This window comes from Anomaloglossus baeobatrachus, chromosome 2 (assembly GCF_048569485.1).
Source record: "Anomaloglossus baeobatrachus isolate aAnoBae1 chromosome 2, aAnoBae1.hap1, whole genome shotgun sequence".
Taxonomy (NCBI): Eukaryota; Metazoa; Chordata; class Amphibia; order Anura; family Aromobatidae; genus Anomaloglossus; species Anomaloglossus baeobatrachus.
The window spans coordinates 367775884-367797561 of NC_134354.1; the positions used below are offsets into that span (position 1 = coordinate 367775884).

The 21678-nt window shown below is 48.1% G+C and overlaps 1 protein-coding gene across 1 annotated transcript in view; it reads left to right on the forward strand.

Moving 5' to 3' along the window:
* The first annotated feature begins 605 nt into the window (after window positions 1-605).
* Window positions 606-21678, forward strand: part of TEKT2 (tektin 2) — a 93774-nt gene continuing 72701 nt past the window's right edge. The window contains exons 1-2 of the mRNA XM_075334064.1: window positions 606-709; window positions 9839-9996. Of these exons, the coding sequence (XP_075190179.1) occupies window positions 9841-9996 (156 nt within the window). The 5' untranslated portion in view covers window positions 606-709; window positions 9839-9840. The remainder of the gene's footprint in view (window positions 710-9838; window positions 9997-21678) is intronic.

The window sequence follows — 21678 nt, forward strand, 5'->3', positions numbered from 1 at the left end:
AGCGGCAAAAAAAAAACGGTTGCGGTTTTTCAGCAGAGCGCTGTATTGTGCCGCACTGCAAAAAGCGGATGTGTGAAAGCAGCCGAAGATTGGAAATGGGCAAAATGTGAGCGATCGGCGACTCGTCCAGACAAACCGGAAGTAGACAGAAAATATGCATTCTACAAATGGGCAAACATCCCCTACAGAGCCAAGAGCCAAATACACAAAAAGGAGCTGGACGGTCAGTCATGATGAGCCGGTACTGCGCTAGTCAGCTCTCTAGTGCTGCGTTCACACACTGCGGCGCAGGTTTTTTTTTTTTTACAGGTTTGCTATAGGACAACAGCCAACGTTTTTGCCTCCATATTGCTAATTCACAGCAGAACAATACATTTGTCTTGCACTGATAGGGGCCAACACCGCACACTGAGGCCGCGCTCCCGCCCGTGTGCTCCGGGGTATACCTCATGCTGTGCAGTGACGTCACTGCGCCCTCACATCAGCCCTATCGCTGCTGACTGGACTACACTCGCCCCACCTGTGCTGCCTGCAGCGCGCGGCGTGCACGACTAAGTCACGTGTTGCGTTACTAGGTAACCTGTAAACTAGATCACTGAGCGATGATTGGTCGTTCTTCGTTCCCCTGGAAACGGCTCCATGAGACTCGGCGCAGCGCAGGCACCTTAGTTAGCGACTGTCAAAGAACAAGTGTAAAGCGCTGTATGCGGTAAGTAGGTTATATGACATGGCCATGGCTCCGGAGGGGTTACTGAGTGCTGTTCCTTTATTCACCCAGCCCTGACCCATGTATATGCGCTGTACTGTACTATGTATATCCCAGACTCTGTATGTCTGTCTGATCTACATTCTTCAGCGTCATGTAGTCTATTGCTCTCTGTTATCAGCCATTTGACTGGTGGGTTCATTGTAGGCAATGCATAGGAGCATTACAATCAGTGGTTCCGTGGACCACACTCATTTCAGCATCCGGAATTAGCCCTGTTCCATAGGGACCTATAGGGACACGCATCCGGACAATGAATCTGGTTCAAATGTAACTTCTATGTGCTGCTATACTGTTTGCATGTGTATACTCCTCTCCCCCCACACTCCTCTCTCCCACACACTACTCTTCCCCCACACACTCCTCTCCCCCCACACTCCTCTCCCCCCACACTCCTCTCTCCCACACACACACTTCTCCCCCTTCACCCACACACACCACCCTCACACACACCTCTCCCCTCCCACACACTCCTCCCCCACACACTCCTCCACCACACACTCCTCCCCCACACACTCCTCCCCCACACACTCCTCCCCCACACACTCCTACCCCACACACTCCTCTCCCTCCCACACACTCCTCCCCCACACACTCCTCTCCCTCACACACACCTCTCCCCTCCCACACACTCCTCCCCCACACACTCCTCTCCCTCACACACACCTCTCCCCTCCCACACACTCCTCCCCCACACACTCCTCCACCACACACTCCTCCCCCACACACTCCTCCCCCACACACTCCTCCCCCACACACTCCTACCCCACACACTCCTCTCCCTCCCACACACTCCTCCCCCACACACTCCTCTCCCCCCACACTCCTCTCTCCCACACACACACTTCTCCCCCTTCACCCACACACACCACCCTCACACACACCTCTTCCCTCCCACACATCCTCCCCCACACACTCCTCTCCCTCACACACACCTCTCCCCTCCCACACACTCCCCTCCACACACACTCCTTTGCCCCACAGACATGCACACCCCACTATACCACACACACTACCTCCCCACACATAATCTTTTCCCCACTCACGCTCCTCCTCCCCACTCACACTCCTCCCCCACACACCACACACTCCCCTCCGCACACACTCCTTTGCCCCACAGACATGCACACTCCACCATCTCACACATACTACCTCCCCACACATAATCTTTTCCCCACACACACACTCCTCGCCCCACACACGCTCCTCCTCCCCATTCACACGCTCCTCCTCCCCACTCACACGTTCCTCCCCCACACACACTCCTCCCCTCACACACACTCATCCCCCACACACCACACACTCCCCTCAGCACACACTCCTTTGCCCCACAGACATGCACACTCCACCATCTCACACACACTACCTCCCCACACATAATCTTTTCCCCACACACACTCCTCGCACCACACACGCTCCTCCTCCCCACTCACACGCTCCTCCCCACTCCCCACACACCACACACTGCCCTTTACACATGCTCCTTTGCCCCACAGACATGCACACTCCACCATCCCACACAAACTACCTCCCCACACATAATCTTTTCCCCACTCACACGCTCCTCCTCCCCACTCACACGCTCCTCCTCCCCACTCCCAACAAACCACACACTGCCCTCCACACACGCTCCTTTGCCCCACAGACATGCACACTCCACCATCCCACACACACTACCTCCCCACACATAATCTTTTCCCCACTCACACGCTCCTCCTCCCCACTCACACGCTCCTCCTCTCCACTCACACGCTTCCCCCCACACACACTCCTCCCCCCACACACACCCCTCCCCCACACACCACACACTCCCCTCCGTACACACTCCTTTGCCCCACAGACATGCACACTCCACCATCCCACACACTACGTCCACACACATAATCTTTTCCCCACTCACACACACTCCCCCCTCTGCATTCACACACTTCCCCCAAAACAAACACACAAACACTCCTCCTTCCACACATACAAACTCCACACATACTCTTTTTCCCACATACATGCACAATCCCCCCTCCCATACACACACACACACACACACACACACACTTTCCCTCCTCCCCACACACACATACACTCCACCTCCTCAGACATATATGTTTCGCCCAGGGAAGGGGGTGCTCGGTCCCAGGCGGTTGCAAATGGGGATGTCACCCTGGTGGCCGTTGCCTGGTCCCTGGGGCTTCTTTTGTAACAGGGGTATTTTACAGGGGAGATCAGAGTTAATGTTTGTGACGCCATCTGCGGGTTGCGGTTAATGATGGAGAACCGCCGCTGCTGAATGTGGGTACTCCTAGAGCTGGTGGTGATTGCAGCAATGGTGTTAGGCCCTCCGCAGGTAGGGCCGTGCCTGGGAGATGTGTCAGGGTAATAATGGAGACCACACCAGGTTGTCTTGAACAGTCTCTACTCACTCAGGCCCTTGGATTACTGGTTCAGGTCCCTTGGAGTATCAGTGCCAATGTAGTGACCCAGGTTTTCTTTGTTCCCGGCACTCTCTGTTGGTTGGGTCCCCGTAGAGTGGAGCGTTTTGGGCCCGACTGCCCCTTTTGGGGGTACAGTCTCCTTCTCTGTACGGCGGGCAGTGTGGACCCTGTGGGGAGGTAAGTGTCCGAACCCCGATCCTAGTTTACTGCTGATGCCCCCGGATTATTTGGTTTGGTGAAGTCCATGAAGGTGTCCTCACTGGGCAGGTATTTATCAAGCTGTGTAGAACTGGCGCCTGCCTGATCTAGGGCCCTGTGCCACGTGCGTGCTCCGGTCCCAGCGGTACTTGTCCGTACCTGTCCTGGCGACCTCTCTCCCGTGCCCCCGGGCTCACCGTTGCACGGACCCAGCTTCGGCACGTCCGCACACCTCTCTGTGCGCTTCACTTCTCTAGACTGACTCCTGACCCCTCCCACCAGGCTGGCTAATCCTGGGACTGGTTACTTCCATGGCAACCATCCCCTTACATGGTTAACCCTCTATGCCCGGTGTAAAGTGGAGAACTAGGATTTTGGTTGTGCTTTGGTAGTATCGGCACTGGTACTCCAGGTCCCAGGGGGTAGGTCCTGCATCCCCAAGAGGATGCAGTTCCTTGTAGTGCCCTGTGTGGCTCAGGGGCGCTACATTCCCCCTTGGTTAAACACAGCACGTCCTCGGGCTGTAAGCAAAAATAGAGTTTTTATTTTTTTATTTAACCGCAATAAAAGGTAAACAGATTAATGCATAACATTCTTCCCACACAGTGGACGCTCATTTCTTAAACTTTGCAGTAACCTCCCCCATCAACCCACCACCCAAAAGGTCCTGGTCCCCAAAACCCTCTAAGGAGGCAGGTCACCGGACCCAGTGGTGACCAGGTCTGGGCCATCTCTATCCCAGACCTTTCCTCCAATCTGCCTCTCCTTGCTGGTGTTATCAGTGCCCTGATGGCTAAAAGGATTACTCCGGGAGGCACACATGGTGCAACTATTTACAAGACACAAGTTTGTGTTGTCTGCTGCCAGTCCTGCAGCCTGGGTCGATTTTTAAATTAACTTGTAGAAAATCAGGTTATTTTTCCAGGAATTATCACATTTTTCAAAATATTTTCAAATGATTATGCAGATTTTTAAAGCATATAGCAAACATATAACATTTGAACTTTTCAACTGCTGCGGTAGCCTGGTTCCGCTACCACAGCGTGGAGGACTTTGGAAATTGTGAGGGAGTAGGAGGAGCTGGCAGGGACAGATCACGGATCTTCTGCACATCCAAAGCATACCAGCCCCTCTCTCCGTGGTGCCTGGTATACGTGACCACATCACCCAGGTGCAGTCCCTGTTTCAGGTGGTTCAGCACATCTCTGTGGAACACAAATATGCCAGCTTGCATACCGGGCTCCTTTATAAACCCTCAACCTTTCTGCTGGTCAAACTTGTCTACGGTGCCCTGGTACCGGACCCCACGGGCTCCCCAGGTGGCTTGGCAAATCTCGGGCCGTCAATTGCCTTTTCTTGGCAGCCCGGGCCTTCTGCTCCTGGTTCAGCTGCCGGATGTTCACTTGGCAGGCTCTCTCCACCTTCTCATTAACGACAGTCCTCTGTGCCGCAGTAGCCATACCAGACTCCCTCTCGAACCTCACGCTCCCCGAACCCGAATAACCCGCATCCGGATCACTGTTAGCGGATTTCAGGTTGGGCTGGTCACCGGCGCCTTCTCTCGTGGTCGTCGGGTGTTCCAGGGCTGCGTCCTAGCTGGGTCCGGTCCGGTTGTGGACGGAGGCGTTGCTGCCTGGTCTGGTCTGGCCGTGGATGGAGGCGTTGCGGCCTGGTCTGGTCTGGCCGTGGACGGAGGCGCTGCGGCCTGGTCTGGTCTGGCCGCGGTCGGAGGATCCGGTGTTACCAGCAGGTCAGCGGGCACGGGTGTTACTGGTTCCGCGACCATGGGGACGAGCGGGGCAGAGGAGGTTCCCACGCTTTCCGGCTCCTGGTACCGCTCCTCGTGCAGAACCCGTTCTGCTTGGGTCTGAAGCGCCACCACCATCTACATAATCTCCTTGCGCCAGTGCTCGATCTGCTGAATCATCTGCAGCCGCATCCGGAGACCAGCCGATCCAGCTCCACTTCAAGCCAGGGCATAGTTCAGCGGGCTGGAGGGACAGACATCTTGTCTTTTGCAGGAGTGCTGCTTTAGCGCTGCAGAGCTGGTGTCGCTTCCGTATGCCAGGGTGCATTCTGCAGGCGCCCTACCGGCTTCCTGTGTTTAGTTTCACTTTTGCATGTTGCCACTCCCAGGGGGCAGGGTCAGCTTTTCGCGCTCTTTTGGGCACAGTGATGGCGCAGCAGTTTTTCAGAATTAAAGATGTCGACAGTCTTTACACAAACAGTCCATTAAATACAGTGACTTAAGGCACACGTCACCCGTGTTAACGGGCCTTGTTCGTATCCTGTTCGTGACGCCAGAAAAAGAAGCTGTCACGCCCAGGGAAGGGGGTGCTCGGTCCTGGGCGGTTGCAAATGGGGATGTCACTCTGGTGGCCGTTGCCCGGTCCCATGCCCTGTGGCTTCTTTTGTAAAAGGGGTATTTACAGGGGAGATAAAAGAGTTAATGTTCGTGACGCCACCTGCGGTTTGCGGTTAAAGATGGAGAACCACCGCTACTAAATGTGGGTACTCCCAGAGCTGGTGGTTGCAGTAATGGTGTTAGGCCCTCCGCAGGTCGGGCCGCGCCTAGGAGATATGTCGGGGTAATAATGGAGACCACGCCAGGTTGTCTTGAACAGTCTCTACTCACTCAGGCCCTTGGATTACTGGTTCAGGTCCCTTGGAGTATCAGTGCCAATGTAGTGACCCAGGTTGCTCTGTCCCCGGCACACTCTGTTGGTTGGGTCCCCGTAGCGTGAAGCGTTTGGGGCCCGACTGTCCCTTGTTGGGGGTAGAGTCTCCCTCTCCATACGGCGGGCAGTGCAGACCCTGTGGGGAGGTAAGTGTCCGGACCCCAATTCTAGTTTACTGCTGATGCCCCTGGATTATTTGGTTTGGTGAAGTCCATGAAGGTGTCCTCACCGGGCAGGTATTTATCAAGCCGTGTAGAACTGGCGCCTGATCTAGGGTCCTGTGCCCTGTGCATGCTCCGGTCCCAGCAGTACTTGTCTGTACCCGCCCTGGCGACCTCTCTCCGGGGTCACCGCTGCATGGACCCAGCTCTGGCACATCAGCACACCTCTCTGTGCACTTCACTTCTCTAGACAGACTACCGACCCTTCCCACCAGGCTGGCAAATCCTGGGACTCGTTCCTTCCATGGCAACCATCCCCTTACATGGTTAACCCTCTATGCCCGGTGTGGAGTGGAGAACTAGGATTTTGGTTGTGCTTTGGTGGTATCGGCACTGGTACTCCATTTCCCAGGGAGTAGGTCATACATCCCCAAAAGGATGCAATTCCTTGTAGTGCCCTGAGTGGCTCAGGGGCGCTACATATACACTCCCCGCTTTACATACACACACTTAAATACTTCCCCCCCAAAAGAAACACACACAGACACTACCCCCTTCCACACACATACATTCCTCCGCCCACACACACACACATACATAAATACACACAATTGGTGGCACAGTAAAGATAATTAGTGTACAGTACCGATCCTTACAGTATACATCCTTTAAGGTTTAAAGCGCACTAATCACCAGGAGTTTCCTATATAACCTAAAGCCAGTGCTATACTGGCACTATCAGGCTGATTCTATATATACCTGTAGTGGTCAGATTGGATGTATAGCTTTTGGAATATAAGCAAGTAAAGTTTATGAAATGTACAGCTTTTTAATTGGCAGCAACTGCCGAATAGCTAATAGGTGGGTCGGATTTTGCTACCTGTTCCTGCCAATGTCTGCTGTCTGGTCTCTGTAGATGCTATACTGTATGGGCTGCATTTCTAACACACCCCTATCACGTGACAGAAATGACTCATACCTGGAAGGAGCCCATACAGTCCAGCATCTATAGAGGCCAGGCAGCAAGCAGGGGCGGGAATAGATAGCAAAATCCCACCCACATATTAGCTATTTGGCAGCTGCTGCCAATCAAAAAGCTGTACATTTCTGTAACTTTACTTGCTTGTATTTCAAAACCTAAACATTCGAGCTAACAACTAAAGGCATGTAGAGAATCAGCCTGATAGCGCCAGTGTAGCACTGGGTTTAGGTTATATAGGAAAATCCTAGTGATTGGTGCGCTTTAAAATCAATAATTTTCTCCATGTGCCACTGCGCCACTGATTATGGAACAGTTTTACTTTTTTTTTCTGAGCCCCTCAAATCCAAAGTTAGAAATAAATAAAAAAAAATTCCGTCAATCAATTGGACATGTACCACAGAACTTCTCCATGGGTGTTTGCTCTTTTTCCTCTGATGTTGGCAAGACAAAATTTTGGTTGTGAGGATAGAGAGTTTCGGTGGTACACGCACAGTTGGTTGAAGGGAAAATTTGCATCTTTATTATCTGAGGACATCACTTTGGACCAGAAGGACATAGAAGAAAAAGAAAAACTGTTTCACAATCAGTGGAAGAGCGGCAACTTCAGAGTGGAGGAGATACTCAATTTAGTTTAAAAATCAAGTAAAAAGTCCTCTTTAAAAGGAATGGATTTTGAGGCACATGATGATTCCCTAGTTCCATATATGACGGGACATATTAGCTAAATTTGTAGTCCGGCATGGTATGGAACAGTTGGGCATGGCACGGAACAGCTGGGCATGGCACGGAACAGCTGGGCATGGTACCTAAAAGCTGGACATGGCATGGAACAGCTGGGCATGGTACGGACTAGCTGGGCATGGTACGGAACAGCTGGGCATGGTTTAGGTTATATAGGGCATGGCACGGAACAGCTGGTAATAGCACGGAACAGCTGGGCATGGCACGGAACAGCTGGGCATGGCACGGAACAGCTGGGCATGGCACGGAACAGCTGGGCATGGTACGGAACAGCTGGGCATGGCACGGAACAGCTGGGCATCGTGCGGAACACCTGGGCATGGCACGGAACAGCTAGGCATGGCACGGAACAGCTAGGCATTGCACGGAACAGCTGGGAATGGCACGAAACAGCTGGGCATGGTACCTAACAGCTGGGAATGGCACGGAACAGCTGGGCATGGTACGGAACAGCTCGGCATGGTACGGAACAGCTGGGCATGGTACGGAATAGCTGGGCATGGTACGGAACAGTTGGGTATGGTACCTAACAGGTGGGAATGGCATGGAACAGCCGGTGCATGGTACTTAACAGCTGGGAATGGCATGAAACAGCTGGGCATGGTATCTAACAGCTGGGAATGGCATGGAACAGCTGGGCATCGTACCTAACAGCTGGTAATGGCACGGAACAGCTGGGCATGGTACGGAACAGCTGGGTATAGTACCTAACAGGTGGGAATGGCATGGAACAGCTGGGCATGGTACGGAAAAGCTGGGCAAGGTATGGAACAGCTGGGCATGGAACTGAGCACTAATCCACTAAGGAGAACCCCTATAATAACAACAACGTTTTGCAAAAATCTCATCATGTTAGTAGCCATTCATACTCCTTCTGGTAGCCACCAACTTCATCTATATAAGTGTAGCACCCCTGACTACATCAGGGTGCTACAGGGAACTGCATCCTGTCCCCCAGGGTGCAGGGCCTACCGCCCATGGTTCCAGGTTCCCATCAACAGTGTCACTAAGCTCCGCACTACAAATCCCAACCATACCCCACACCAGACCTGTACAGACACACCAGTGGGTTGGAGTCAAGTTGGAGCAGGGCCGCCCACCTAGGGGTCAGGCAGACTGGTGGGAGGGACTGAGTCAGAACAGTGTCAACTCTCAGCATGAGAGGAGCTGGAGTGGTAGCTCCTGGGGAGCTGAAGGAGGAGAGTTGAGAGTTAGCCCTCAAAGAGTGAGGAGCTAGGGAGTTGGAGCTCCCAGGGAGGCGACAGGTTGGGTCACAGACGGTGGTCTGGGACCACAGGAGTCGGGGACCGGTAGTAGTGACGTTGGAAAGGGGTGCAACAGACATAGTCGTGTAGGACTGTCGGCACCAGCAAGCCCAAAAGAACTTACCGGTACCGAGCACAGCGGGGTACAGGACCCTAGATCATGGAAGAGCTTCAAGCGCCTTGATAATTAACCTGTGGAGGATAGTCTCTTTATGAACTTTCCCCAAGAGCTCAGAGATTGAAGGCATCAGCACAACGCGGGGGATAGGGTTCTCCAAACTACACAACCAACTAAAATCCCAAGTGCCAGCCATGAAGAGCACAGCTGCCATACACACGGGTATCGGGGCCCCGAAAGCTTCAAGCCGAGGGGCCACAACGGTCAATCAATTTGTTCAGAGGCAGGGCTCCGGACTTACCAAGTGACACTGGTGGGAGCGGGACCTGGACGGGCCTTCCCCGTAGAGACTGCGGTGCCTAGAGACTTTGGTTTACCATCTGTGTGAGTGTCTGCTTATTCCACCTAATCCAGCACCACGACTACCACAGTAAGTAATCAGGGGCGGCAGATAAGGACAGCACGCTTATAGCTAACATGACAATATTTATTTTAAGCAGATATGGCTACTTTAAGTGTGAAACCAGGAAGCCGCTTCTCTGTCCCAGACTGGCATGCCAACAACTTGCTGATTTCTACAAATGCTCAAAGGCAGCAATCCGCTTCACATCAGATCCGCCAGGAGGCAAGAACTCTTAGGAATGAAACCAACAACCAGGTATCTGTCAGTCACTTTTCCCTAATAGTTTTACATCATGCTCTGAATTTTATTAACGTGCGGCATCCTGCATGTGCTTTCTGGTCTATAAGTATTCAGTATGGACCCTTGGTCAGGATGGCAATGATAAATAGGAAACTTTGGCTTCACGTAATCAGCAATGGGCAAATAACTTCACCGCTTAGTACATTCAGAATGATTGTTCAGTGATTGATAAATAGGGGGAATACTGGACCTTGAAGTAATTTTTCCTATTCTACAACTCGGGTTATCTTCAGGGACATATACAGTTACTATTTAATACTATGTACTCAAGGAAATTTAAAGGGGTGGTCTGAAGGCTGAAGAAATCTCAATCTAAATCGCTACCTATTTATTGCCCCAATCTAAACTAATTTCTAATATGGCTGTATTAAAAATGTCCTACCCTTCCCTGACTACACTAACTACTATTGATTTTCCCCTCCCAAATCCTGTCTGATAATGCTTTGTTTGAGAATCCCAGTGCATGCTGGGATACTCCTGATTTGAGAATCCCAGGGCATGCTGGGATACTTAAACAAAGCTTCATCAGAGCAGGTGGCAGAGGCTGTCGTCACTGTCACAGCCTTTGCCTCCTCCCTGAAATAAAGCGTCATCAGTGATACTGATTTCAGGGGCTGCTCTGTCACTTCCTGCTCTCTGTGCAATCTGCACAGTGACTGTATCCACTCTGTTGCAGTCTCGGGTCAGTAGAGCCAGCAACACAGAACATTGCACACTGTCAGTGCGCTCAGAGTACCCAGCGGCGCCCCCGAAGTGACGTCACTTGCGGGGGCAGCGCTGGTCTTAGCAATAGGATAAAGAGTTGCACACCAGTCACAATGTATAGGGGAATAATGAAAAGCAGAACTGCTATGGGAATACTAGACTGAAAAATACAATGGACTATCTGAAAAAAGTTAAAAACATGAAAATGGTATGTGCATAACTGCTATGAATAATAGGAATGAGAGATGTTTAGCCATTGTATTGATCAATGCAAAAGAGCCCCAAACCAAATGCCAAGGTAATCTCTATTTTTGGGGTCCCTAACCTACGTGTAACCTCACCTGCAGTTAAAAAACTTGCTCTGCATGGGAAGCAAAGGACCAAGCTATATATGTGAAATATCAATACAATGGCTAAACATCTCTCATTTCTATTATTCATAGCAGTTATGCAGATACCATTTTCATGTTTTTCACTTTTTTCAGATAGTCCATTGTATTTTTCAGTCTAGTATTCCCATAGCAGTTCTGCTTTTCATTATTCCCTTATACATTGTGACTTGTGTGCAACTCTTTATCCTATTGTTTAGTTGTATATTTTTGAGTCTTGCACCCTGTTCACACCATTGGTGTTCCAGACGCACATTATTTAATTAGTATGCATTTTCTGTCTGAGAACCCTGCCCCACCCATAGCCATGTGTCTTATTTCACATATATAGCTTGGTCCTTTGCTTCCCATACAGAGTAAGTTTTTTAACTGCAGGTGAGGTTACACGTAGGTTAGGGACCCCAAAAATAGAGATTACCTTGGTGTTTGGTTTTGGGGCTCTTTTGCATTGATCAATACAATGGCTAAACATCTCTCATTCCTATTATTCATTGCAGTTATGCATATTCCATTTTCATGTTTTTCACTTTTTTCAAATAGTTTATTGTATTTTTCAGTCTAGTATTCCCATAGTAGTTCTGCTTTTCATTATTCCCCTATACATTGTGACTGGTGTGCAACTCTTTATCCTATTGTTTAGTTGTATATTTTTGAGTCTTGCACCTTGGTCATACCATGCTGGTCTTAGCATGCCACTATGTACTGTGAGTCAACTAATTATTTTTTTGGATTACGCCCCAACCCTTGATTTTGTAGTTGGTTCCGACTGTTTGATTTGGCTTAATTACCCCATTATCAAATCGCTGTACTCTGTAGACACGCACCAAAAGCCTCAGCAGCAAAATTCCGGTCCCTGTACAGGGTTAAAAAAGTGATAAAAACTAAGTGATATTGAATATCAAAACACCAAAACATATTTTTTGAAATTCGCTCTTAATAAATGGGGGGTAAATATAAGGACAGGTTGGTACAAAAGGAAAGAAAAAAAACAACTCAATAATACATGTAAAAGTGAATTATTTTTATTAATATAAAAGGAATAAAAATGGATCTACAATCATCAAGAAAAATGAGGACGCCAAAAACTCAAGTGGAGCATTATAGTTAATGTGTAAAGGGTGTTTTACACGCTGCGACATTGCTAGCGATCTTGTTAGCGATGTGACACGTCAGATCGCAGATGTGATCTGCCGAGATCAGACATGCGACTGGCGCTAAAAACGACCTATGTGCGATCTCGACAGATCGCATCTGCGACCTGGCGTGTCACATTGCTAACGAGATCGCTAGCGATGTTGCAGCGTGTAAAGCACCCTTAAGACATGATGCACTCATATGAATTTAACAACACAACAGATATTATATATAGTCGTATAATTTTAAGATGCAGTAGAATCAATGTTGTAACAATCAAAATAGTTGTAAAAACCACCTATTGTTAATATAATATAAGATTCAAAATAGTGAGCAACAGGGGTAAAAATATGTAGGTCAGTCCCCCCAAAAATAAAATATAACAATTGGTGTGCAGACAAAAAAAGAAAACAGAAAAAAAAGACTAGCTAGAAAAAAGGAGTTAATATAAAATGAATGAAACTTAAGATTGCTATGTTAAGGGTAATGCAAAAGACTATCTAATTACATATAAACATGAGAAGCTTTAAATATGAAAATAAGACAGGCCATAGCGCATGTAGCTACTTATAGCCTGGAGTGGCGAGCTCAATCAGATAAGTATATTATTACATGAAGATGCAAGTGCTCAAATATAGAGTAATCAGGTCACAGGTGTAAACTCCAGGAATACGACAGATCTCCATGGTGAGTAATAAATGGAAATGTCAGAAATTAATATATAAAAGGAAAAGACAATTTAGTCAATGATTGCATGAAAAACGTACAAGCGTGTGTCCACAGAATGGTGTGTTCCCCAGCTTAGCGCCTTCATCAGGAGTTGTGGTCACATCATAGAGTGCCAGGCTTAAAAATGCTGAGCCCAAACAGATGGATGTTTAGCCTCATCGACACTTGCACTGTTCGGGTGGCTGGTAGGATCTTACTGTGAGTCCGCGTCATGCAAACATCACCGCGGTCACTTGTCCCATTACATGTTCTGTGATGAGCTACGCGGCAGAGCACGCATAGAGATTCTGGGGCAGGGGTAGCACTTGAGCTCCAGTGCACATGCGTGCTGCTGGAGATGTCCCCAGAGAGTATCATGTATAATATGTGGAAATGCAGAATGGTGAAAAATGATCTGATGATGGAATAGACATAACGTCTTAATGTGAAGGGGATATTAATGATATTAAAATGTTAGTGAAATGCGAATATCTGAAAACAGATAATGGATATTTGGACAATGTGTGAATGATGTGTACAAGTGAATATCATCAAGTTGTTAGTCAATGTGTATATATATTATATATGGAATAATAAATATGTACAACACGCAATAGAAAAGTAATAAAACAATAAAGTGCATTATGCATACTCTAGATATTATGGGTATCAGTAGACTGGTGTAATTGGTATTCTAACTACATAGATACAACATGTATGTGAATAAAAATATTGGACATTACAGTGTAAACAGTCATATGGTAATAAATTATATACACCGTGTGCAGAATTATTAGGCAAGTTGTATTTTAAAGGATTTTTTAATATTGATCAACAACTATGTTCTCAATCAACCCAAAAGACTCATAAATATCAAAGCTTAATATTTTTGGAAGTTGGAGTGGGTTTTTTTTAGATTTGGCTATCTTAGGAGGATATCTGTTTTTGCAGGTAACTATTACTGTGCAGAATTATTAAGCAACTTAATAAAAACCAAATATATTCCTATCACACTTGTTTATTTTCACCAGGTAAACCAATATAACTGCACAAAATCAACATTGCGTGCAGCAGCCACCACAGCCTCCCAGACACTGTTCTGAGAGTGTACTGTTTTCCCTCCCTGTAGATCTTACATTTCATGAGGGACCACAGGTTATCTATGGGGTTCAGATCAGGTGAACAAGTGGGCCATGTCATTATTTTTCATCTTTTAGACCTTTACTGACCAGCCACGCTGTGGAATAGTTGCATGCATGTGGTGGAGCATTGTCCTGCATGAAAATCATGTTTTTCTTGAACGATACCGACTTCTTCCTGTACCACTGCTTGAAGAAGTTGTCTTCCAGAAACTGGCAGTAGGTCTGGGAGTTGAGGTTGTCCTTGAAACGTGTGTGTTTTATGCTTTTCCTTTAGGGGAAAAAAGTTTGGCGAAGACACCCCAGATTGAACGTTTAGGGGCGTGGCTTCCCGTGCGATGGCGGCAAACTGAAAAAAACACCTGGGCCGCATAGAGGTGGGTCCCAGACACACACCACAGCGGTTTTGGGGGTTTGCTGCTTTCGGTTCCGAAATCACCTACGACAAGCTGCTGAGCTTCACTCCATCCTCAACCCAAAAAGGTCCCATAAGTTCATCTTTGATGATATCAGCCCATACCAGTACCTCACCTCCACCTTGCTGGCATCTGAGTCGGAGTGGAGCTCTCTGCCCTTTACTGATCCAGCCTCTGGCCCATCCATCTGGCCCATCAAGAGTCACTCTCATTTCATCAGTCCATAAAACCTTTGAAAAATCAGTCTTAAGATATTTCTTGGCCCAGCCTTGACATTTTATCTTATGTTTCTTGTTCAAAGGTGGTCGTTTTTCAGCTTCCTTACCTTGGCCATGTACCTGAGTATGGCACATCTTGTGCTTTTTGATACTCCAGTAATGTTGCAGCTTTGAAATATGGCCAAACGTGTGGCAAATGGCATCTTGGCAGCTTCACGCTTAATTTTCCTCAATTCAAGAGCAGTTATTTTGCACCTTTTTTGCCCAACAAGCTTCTTGCGACCCTGTTGGCTATTTGCCATGAAACGCTTGATTGTTCGGTGATCATGCTTCAAAAGTTTGGCAATTTCAAGACTGCTGCATCCCTCTGCAAATCATCTCACAATTTTGGACTTTTCAGAGCCCGTCAAATCTCTCTTCTGACCCATTTTGCCAAAGGAAAGGAAGTTGCCTAATAATTAAGCACACCTTATATAGGGTGTTGATGTAATTACACCACACCCCCTCCTCATTACAGAGATGCACATCACCTGATTTACTTAATTGGTAGTTGGCTCTCAAGTCTATACAGCTTAGTAGGACAACATGTATAAAAAGTATCATGTGATCAAAATACTCATTTGCCTAATAATTCTGTGCACAGTGTATATAAAGTGCCAGAATATATAAACTAGATGTTCATACAGTCCATACTCAATATATATAAAATGTATATAAGGGTTGAAAGGGTGAATAGCAAGACCTGCTAAGCAAAGTGGTTCACACAAATACTGTCTCTGAAACCCTTTAAAAGCGATGACAAATTTCATTACCGCTATGTTTCAGCTTCTGCTGTTATCTGCCCCGGATGTAGCTGGATGTCGTACAGCTCTGTGACTTGCTTAGTTGCCAGTCTGGGGTACTACACCATATCTGACTTTCACTTGGACGTGAAATCTCTAATATGATAAATTTATTCTGGCTAAATGCAGCCACAACTGGTGGGGCAGATGGGAGTTAACTGTATATGGAGTATATGAAAATATCCAGCTATAATTTTTTTTTTGTGGACGTTGTAGAAATGTTTATGCAGTGTTCTCCCCATAGTGGTGTTTACAGGTATTCACTATGATAGTGTTACAAGTCCTACAGTATAAGCATAGTGTTTACTGTCTGTATAGCAGCTATCAATGATCACTCAAGATGCAGCGACAACACCAGAAGTCAATACAATAGCTAAGGGCAAATCAATAATAAAGTCACTGGAAAAAGTCCTCAAATCGAGGAAGATTTCACTGATGACGAAGACACAGCTCATACATAGTCTGGTCTTTTCTGTAGTAACATGCAAAACCTGGCCAATAAAGAAACAAGACAGAAGAAACAAGGCCTTTAAAAATGTGGCGCTGAAGAAGGATGTTATCAAAACCATGGATGGCAAGAAGAACTAAAAAAAAAATATTTTGGAACAAATCAAGCCAGATATGTCATTTGAAGCAAGGATCACCAAGCTAAGCCTTGCCTACTTTTGACACATCATACGAAGAGAGCAATTACTGGAGAAGGACATAATGGTCGGAAGAATAGAAGGAACAAGGTGAAGAGGAAGACCAGCAACCTGATGGCTTGATACTATCAAGAAAACGGTAGAGAAGACCCCGGTGGACCTATCTAGGCTTGCACAAGATCGATCTTCCTACAGAACGTTCATCCATCAAGAAGCCATGACTTGAGATCAAGCTGAAGGTCGTAAAATAATAAAAGCAGCTATGTAACAGATTACCAGAGATGTTTGTTAACTAGACAAAATTGTTACAAGCAGATTGCAAAACAAAAATAATCATATTATAAGCAGTATAATCTCATGTAAGCTCTGAGTATTTAACAGTTACAAAGCAATAGTTGCAATGAACTGTGAAAGAATACTACTCACGTTAACGGAAACTTGCACAACCTTCCCCAAGGATGCTTCATTTGTATTTCTTAATATGAGAAGTGATGCAAAGTTCCTTCATTTACATACATTTTGGGAACATGCTCTTTTAATCTGTTTGCCTGAGATCTACATTTAGTATATACACCATTTTTTACATAGACTTAAAGAGGACTTGTCACCTGCTCAAAAATAGTTAGTTAATACTCCTATTTTATTTCTGTGGTGACCTTGAGTACTCTGCTTTTTTCTTTCTTAAAATCTGCCTTACAGTTTCATAGAAATAAGCTTTTTTATTTAGTGTTGATTGTTATGGTCTTTATCAAGGGAGGGTGGCCCAAATGATTCTCTGGAAGCGTGTCTTTAGGCTGATCTATATAATTAGCTTGTGAGCCACATACCCTGGACAAAAAACATAAAAATTATTACTAAGTAAAAATGACCACATATTTAGAACAGTATGGTAACTTTAAAAAACCCCCAGCAGAATCTGGAGAAAAAGAAAGATTAAAATAAAAGCAAAACCTGGCCATTTTTTACTTTGTAAACAGCAAACACATACCATAGTTTTGTCCTATCTATCTATCTATCTATCTATCTATCTATCTATCTATCTATCTATCTATCTATCTATCTATCTATCTATATCTATACAGTTAGGTCCAGAAATATTTGGACAGTGACACAATTTTGGCGAGTTGGGCTCTGCATGCCACCACATTGGATTTTAAATGAAACCTCTACAACAGAATTCAAGTGCAGATTGTAACGTTTAATTTGAAGGTTTGAACAAAAATATCTGATAGAAATTGTAGGAATTGTACACATTTCTTTACAAACACTCCACATTTTAGGAGGTCAAAAGTAATTGGAGAAATAAACCAAACCCAAACAAAATATTTTTATTTTCAATATTTTGTTGTGAATCCTTTGGAGGCAATCACTGCCTTAAGTCTGGAACCCATGGACATCACCAAACGCTGGGTTTCCTCCTTAATGCTTTGCCAGGCCTTTACAGCCGCAGCCTTCAGGTCTTGCTTGTTTGTGGGTCTTTCCGTCTTAAGTCTGGATTTGAGCAAGTGAAATGCATGCTCAATTGGGTTAAGATCTGGTGATTGACTTGGCCATTGCAGAATGTTCCACTTTTTTGCATTCATGAACTCCTGGGTAGCTTTGGCTGTATGCTTGGGGTCATTGTCCATCTGTACTATGAAGCGCCGTCCGATCAACTTTGCGGCATTTGGCTGAATCTGGGCTGAAAGTATATCCCGGTACACTTCAGAATTCATCCGGCTACTCTTGTCTGCTGTTATGTCATCAATAAACACAAGTGACCCAGTGCCATTGAAAGCCATGCATGCCCATGCCATCACGTTGCCTCCACCATGTTTTACAGAGGATGTGGTGTGCCTTGGATCATGTGCCGTTCCCTTTCTTCTCCAAACTTTTTTCTTCCCATCATTCTGGTACAGGTTGATCTTTGTCTCATCTGTCCATAGAATACTTTTCCAGAACTGAGCTGGCTTTATGAGGTGTTTTTCAGCAAATTTAACTCTGGCCTGTCTATTTTTGGAATTGATGAATGGTTTGCATCTAGATGTGAACCCTTTGTATTTACTTTCATGGAGTCTTCTCTTTACTGTTGACTTAGAGACAGATACACCTACTTCACTGAGAGTGTTCTGGACTTCAGTTGATGTTGTGAACGGGTTCTTCTTCACCAAAGAAAGTATGCGGCGATCATACACCACTGTTGTCATCCTTGGACGCCCAGGCCTTTTTGAGTTCCCAAGCTCACCAGTCAATTCCTTTTTTCTCAGAATGTACCCGACTGTTGATTTTGCTACTCCAAGCATGTCTGCTATCTCTCTGATGGATTTTTTCTTTTTTTTCAGCCTCAGGATGTTCTGCTTCACCTCAATTGAGAGTTCCTTAGACCGCATGTTGTCTGGTCACAGCAACAGCTTCCAAATGCAAAACCACACACCTGTCATCAACCCCAGACCTTTTAACTACTTCATTGATTACAGGTTAACGAGGGAGATGCCTTCAGAGTTAATTGCAGCCCTTAGAGTCCCTTATCCAATTACTTTTGGTCCCTTGAAAAAGAGCAGGCTATGCATTACAGAGCTATGATTCCTAAACCCTTTCTCCGATTTGGATGTGAAAACTCTCATATTGCAGCTGGGAGTGTGCACTTTCAGCCCATATTATATATATAATTGTATTTCTGAACATGTTTTTGTAAACAGCTAAAATAACAAAACTTGTGTCACTGTCCAAATATTTCTGGACCTAACTGTATATATATATATATATATATATATATATATATAATTGCCTTATTCTGTCTGTCTGTCTGTCTGTCATGCTTCAAAATTGTGTCCTTCCGGTGACATTGTGTCCTTACGGTGACACAAAGCTGATTGGCCGCTGGGCTCGCCATGGCCCCGCCCCCCCCACGGATTGGCCTCTCGCCCTGGCTCTCTGCAGGCCCCGCCCCCCTCACGCAATGCACGCTCGCTCTGGCCCAACTGACACGTAGCTCCGACTCCCAGGTGAGTACACACACACACACATCACACTCACTCTCACACACACCTCACACATCACATCCACACACTCACAACATCCTGGGATATCGCTTGCTTCTACACCGGCTCCGTCAGGATCCCAGCAGCGCCAGACATAACCTTGCGATGCTGGGATCTTGACGGAGCCCGTGAACGCTGGTAACCATTATACACATCGGGTAACTAAGGTCCCTTAGTTACCCGATGTGTATCATAGTTACCAGTGTACACCGGCTCACACTCACTCTCACACACACATCACACATACATCACATCGCATCCACATACTCACAGCATCCGGAGATATCACTTGCTTCTCGATCTCGATACTGTACTGTGAGCTTCCAGGACCTGCCGGAGGATCACATGGCCAGAAGCATGTGGTATCTCCGGATGTTGTGAGTATGAGCGCGTATGTGGGAGGAGAGAGGCTGATCCTGGGGAAGGCTGGGACGGGGAGGCTGATGCTGGAGACAGAGAGGCTGATGCTGGGGACAGAGAGGCTGATGCTGGGGACAGAGAGGCTGATGCTGGAGACAGAGAGGCTGATGCTGTAGACAGAGAGGCTGATGCTGGGATGAGAGAGGCTGATGCTGGGGACAGAGAGGCTGATGCTGGAGACAGAGAAGCTGATGCTGGGGACAGAGGCTGATGCTGGAGACAGAGAGGCTGATGCTGGAGACAGAGAGGCTGATGCTGAGGACATAGAGGCTGATGCTGGAGACAGAGAGGCTGATGCTGGAGACAGAGAGGCTGATGCTGGGGACAGAGAGGCTGATGCTGGGGACGAGAGAGGCTGATGCTGGGGACGAGAGAGGCTGATGCTGGGATGAGAGAGGCTGATGCTGGGGACAGAGAGGCTGATGCTGGAGACAGAGAGGCTGATGCTGGGGACAGAGAGGCTGATGCTGGAGACAGAGAGGCTGATGCTGGAGACAGAGAGGCTGATGCTGGGGACAGAGAGGCTGATGCTGGAGACAGAGAGGCTGATGCTGGGGACAGAGAGGCTGATGCTGGGATGAGAGAGGCTGATGCTGGGGACAGAGAGGCTGATGCTGGAGACAGAGAGGCTGATGCTGGAGACAGAGAGGCTGATGCTGGGGACAGAGAGGCTGATGCTAGAGACAGAGAGGCTGATGCTGGGGACAGAGAGGCTGATGCTGGGGACAGAGAGGCTGATGCTGGGGACAGAGAGGCTGATGCTGGAGACAGAGAGGCTGATGCTGGGGACAGAGAGGCTGATGCTGGGGACAGAGAGGCTGATGCTGGGGACAGAGAGGCTGATGCTGGGGACAGAGAGGCTGATGCTGGGGACAGAGAGGCTGATGCTGGGAGGAGAGAGGCTGATGCTGGAGACAGAGAGGCTGATGCTGGAGACAGAGAGGCTGATGCTGGAGACAGAGAGGCTGATGCTGGGGACAGAGAGGCTGATGCTGGGGACAGAGAGGCTGATGCTGGGGACAGAGAGGCTGATGCTGGCGCAGCATGGCGGATGGAGCACATTTGGGAGTGCGCAGCATGGCGGATGGAGCACGTTTGGGAGTGCGCAGCATGGCGGATGGAGCACGTTTGGGAGTGCGCAGCATGGCGGATGGAGCACGTTTGGGAGTGCGCAGCATGGCGGATGGAGCACGTTTGGGAGTGCGCAGCATGGCGGATGGAGCACGTTTGGGAGTGCGCAGCATGGCGGATGGAGCACGTTTGGGAGTGCGCAGCATGGCGGCTGGAGCACGTTTGGGAGTGCGCAGCATGGCGGATGGAGCACGTTTGGGAGTGCGCAGCATGGGGTATGCAGCACGATGGGGAGTGCGGAGTATGGCGGATGGAGCACGTTTGGGAGTGCGCAGCATGGCGGATGGACCACGTTTGGGAGTGCGCAGCATGGCGGATGGAGCACGATGGGGAGTGCGCAGCATGGCGGATGGAGCACGTTTGGGAGTGCGCAGCATGGGGGATGGAGCACGATGGGGAGTGCGCAGCATGGCGGATGGAGCACGTTTGGGAGTGCGCAGCATGGCGAATGGAGCACGTTTGGGAGTGCGCAGCATGGCGAATGGAGCACGTTTGGGAGTGCGCAGGATGGGAGATGGAGCACGATGGGGGGTGCGCAGCATGGGGGATGGAGCACGATGGGGAGTGCGCAGCATGGCGGATGGAGCACGTTTGGGAGTGCGCAGCATGGCGAATGGAGCACGTTTGGGAGTGCGCAGCATGGCGAATGGAGCACGTTTGGGAGTGCGCAGCATGGCGGATGGAGCACGTTTGGGAGTGCGCAGCATGGGGGATGCAGCACGATGGGGAGTGCGGAGTATGGCGGATGGAGCACGTTTGGGAGTGCGCAGCATGGCGGATGGACCACGTTTGGGAGTGCGCAGCATGGCGGATGGAGCACGTTTGAGAGTGCGCAGCATGGGAGATGGAGCACGATGGGGGGTGCGCAGCA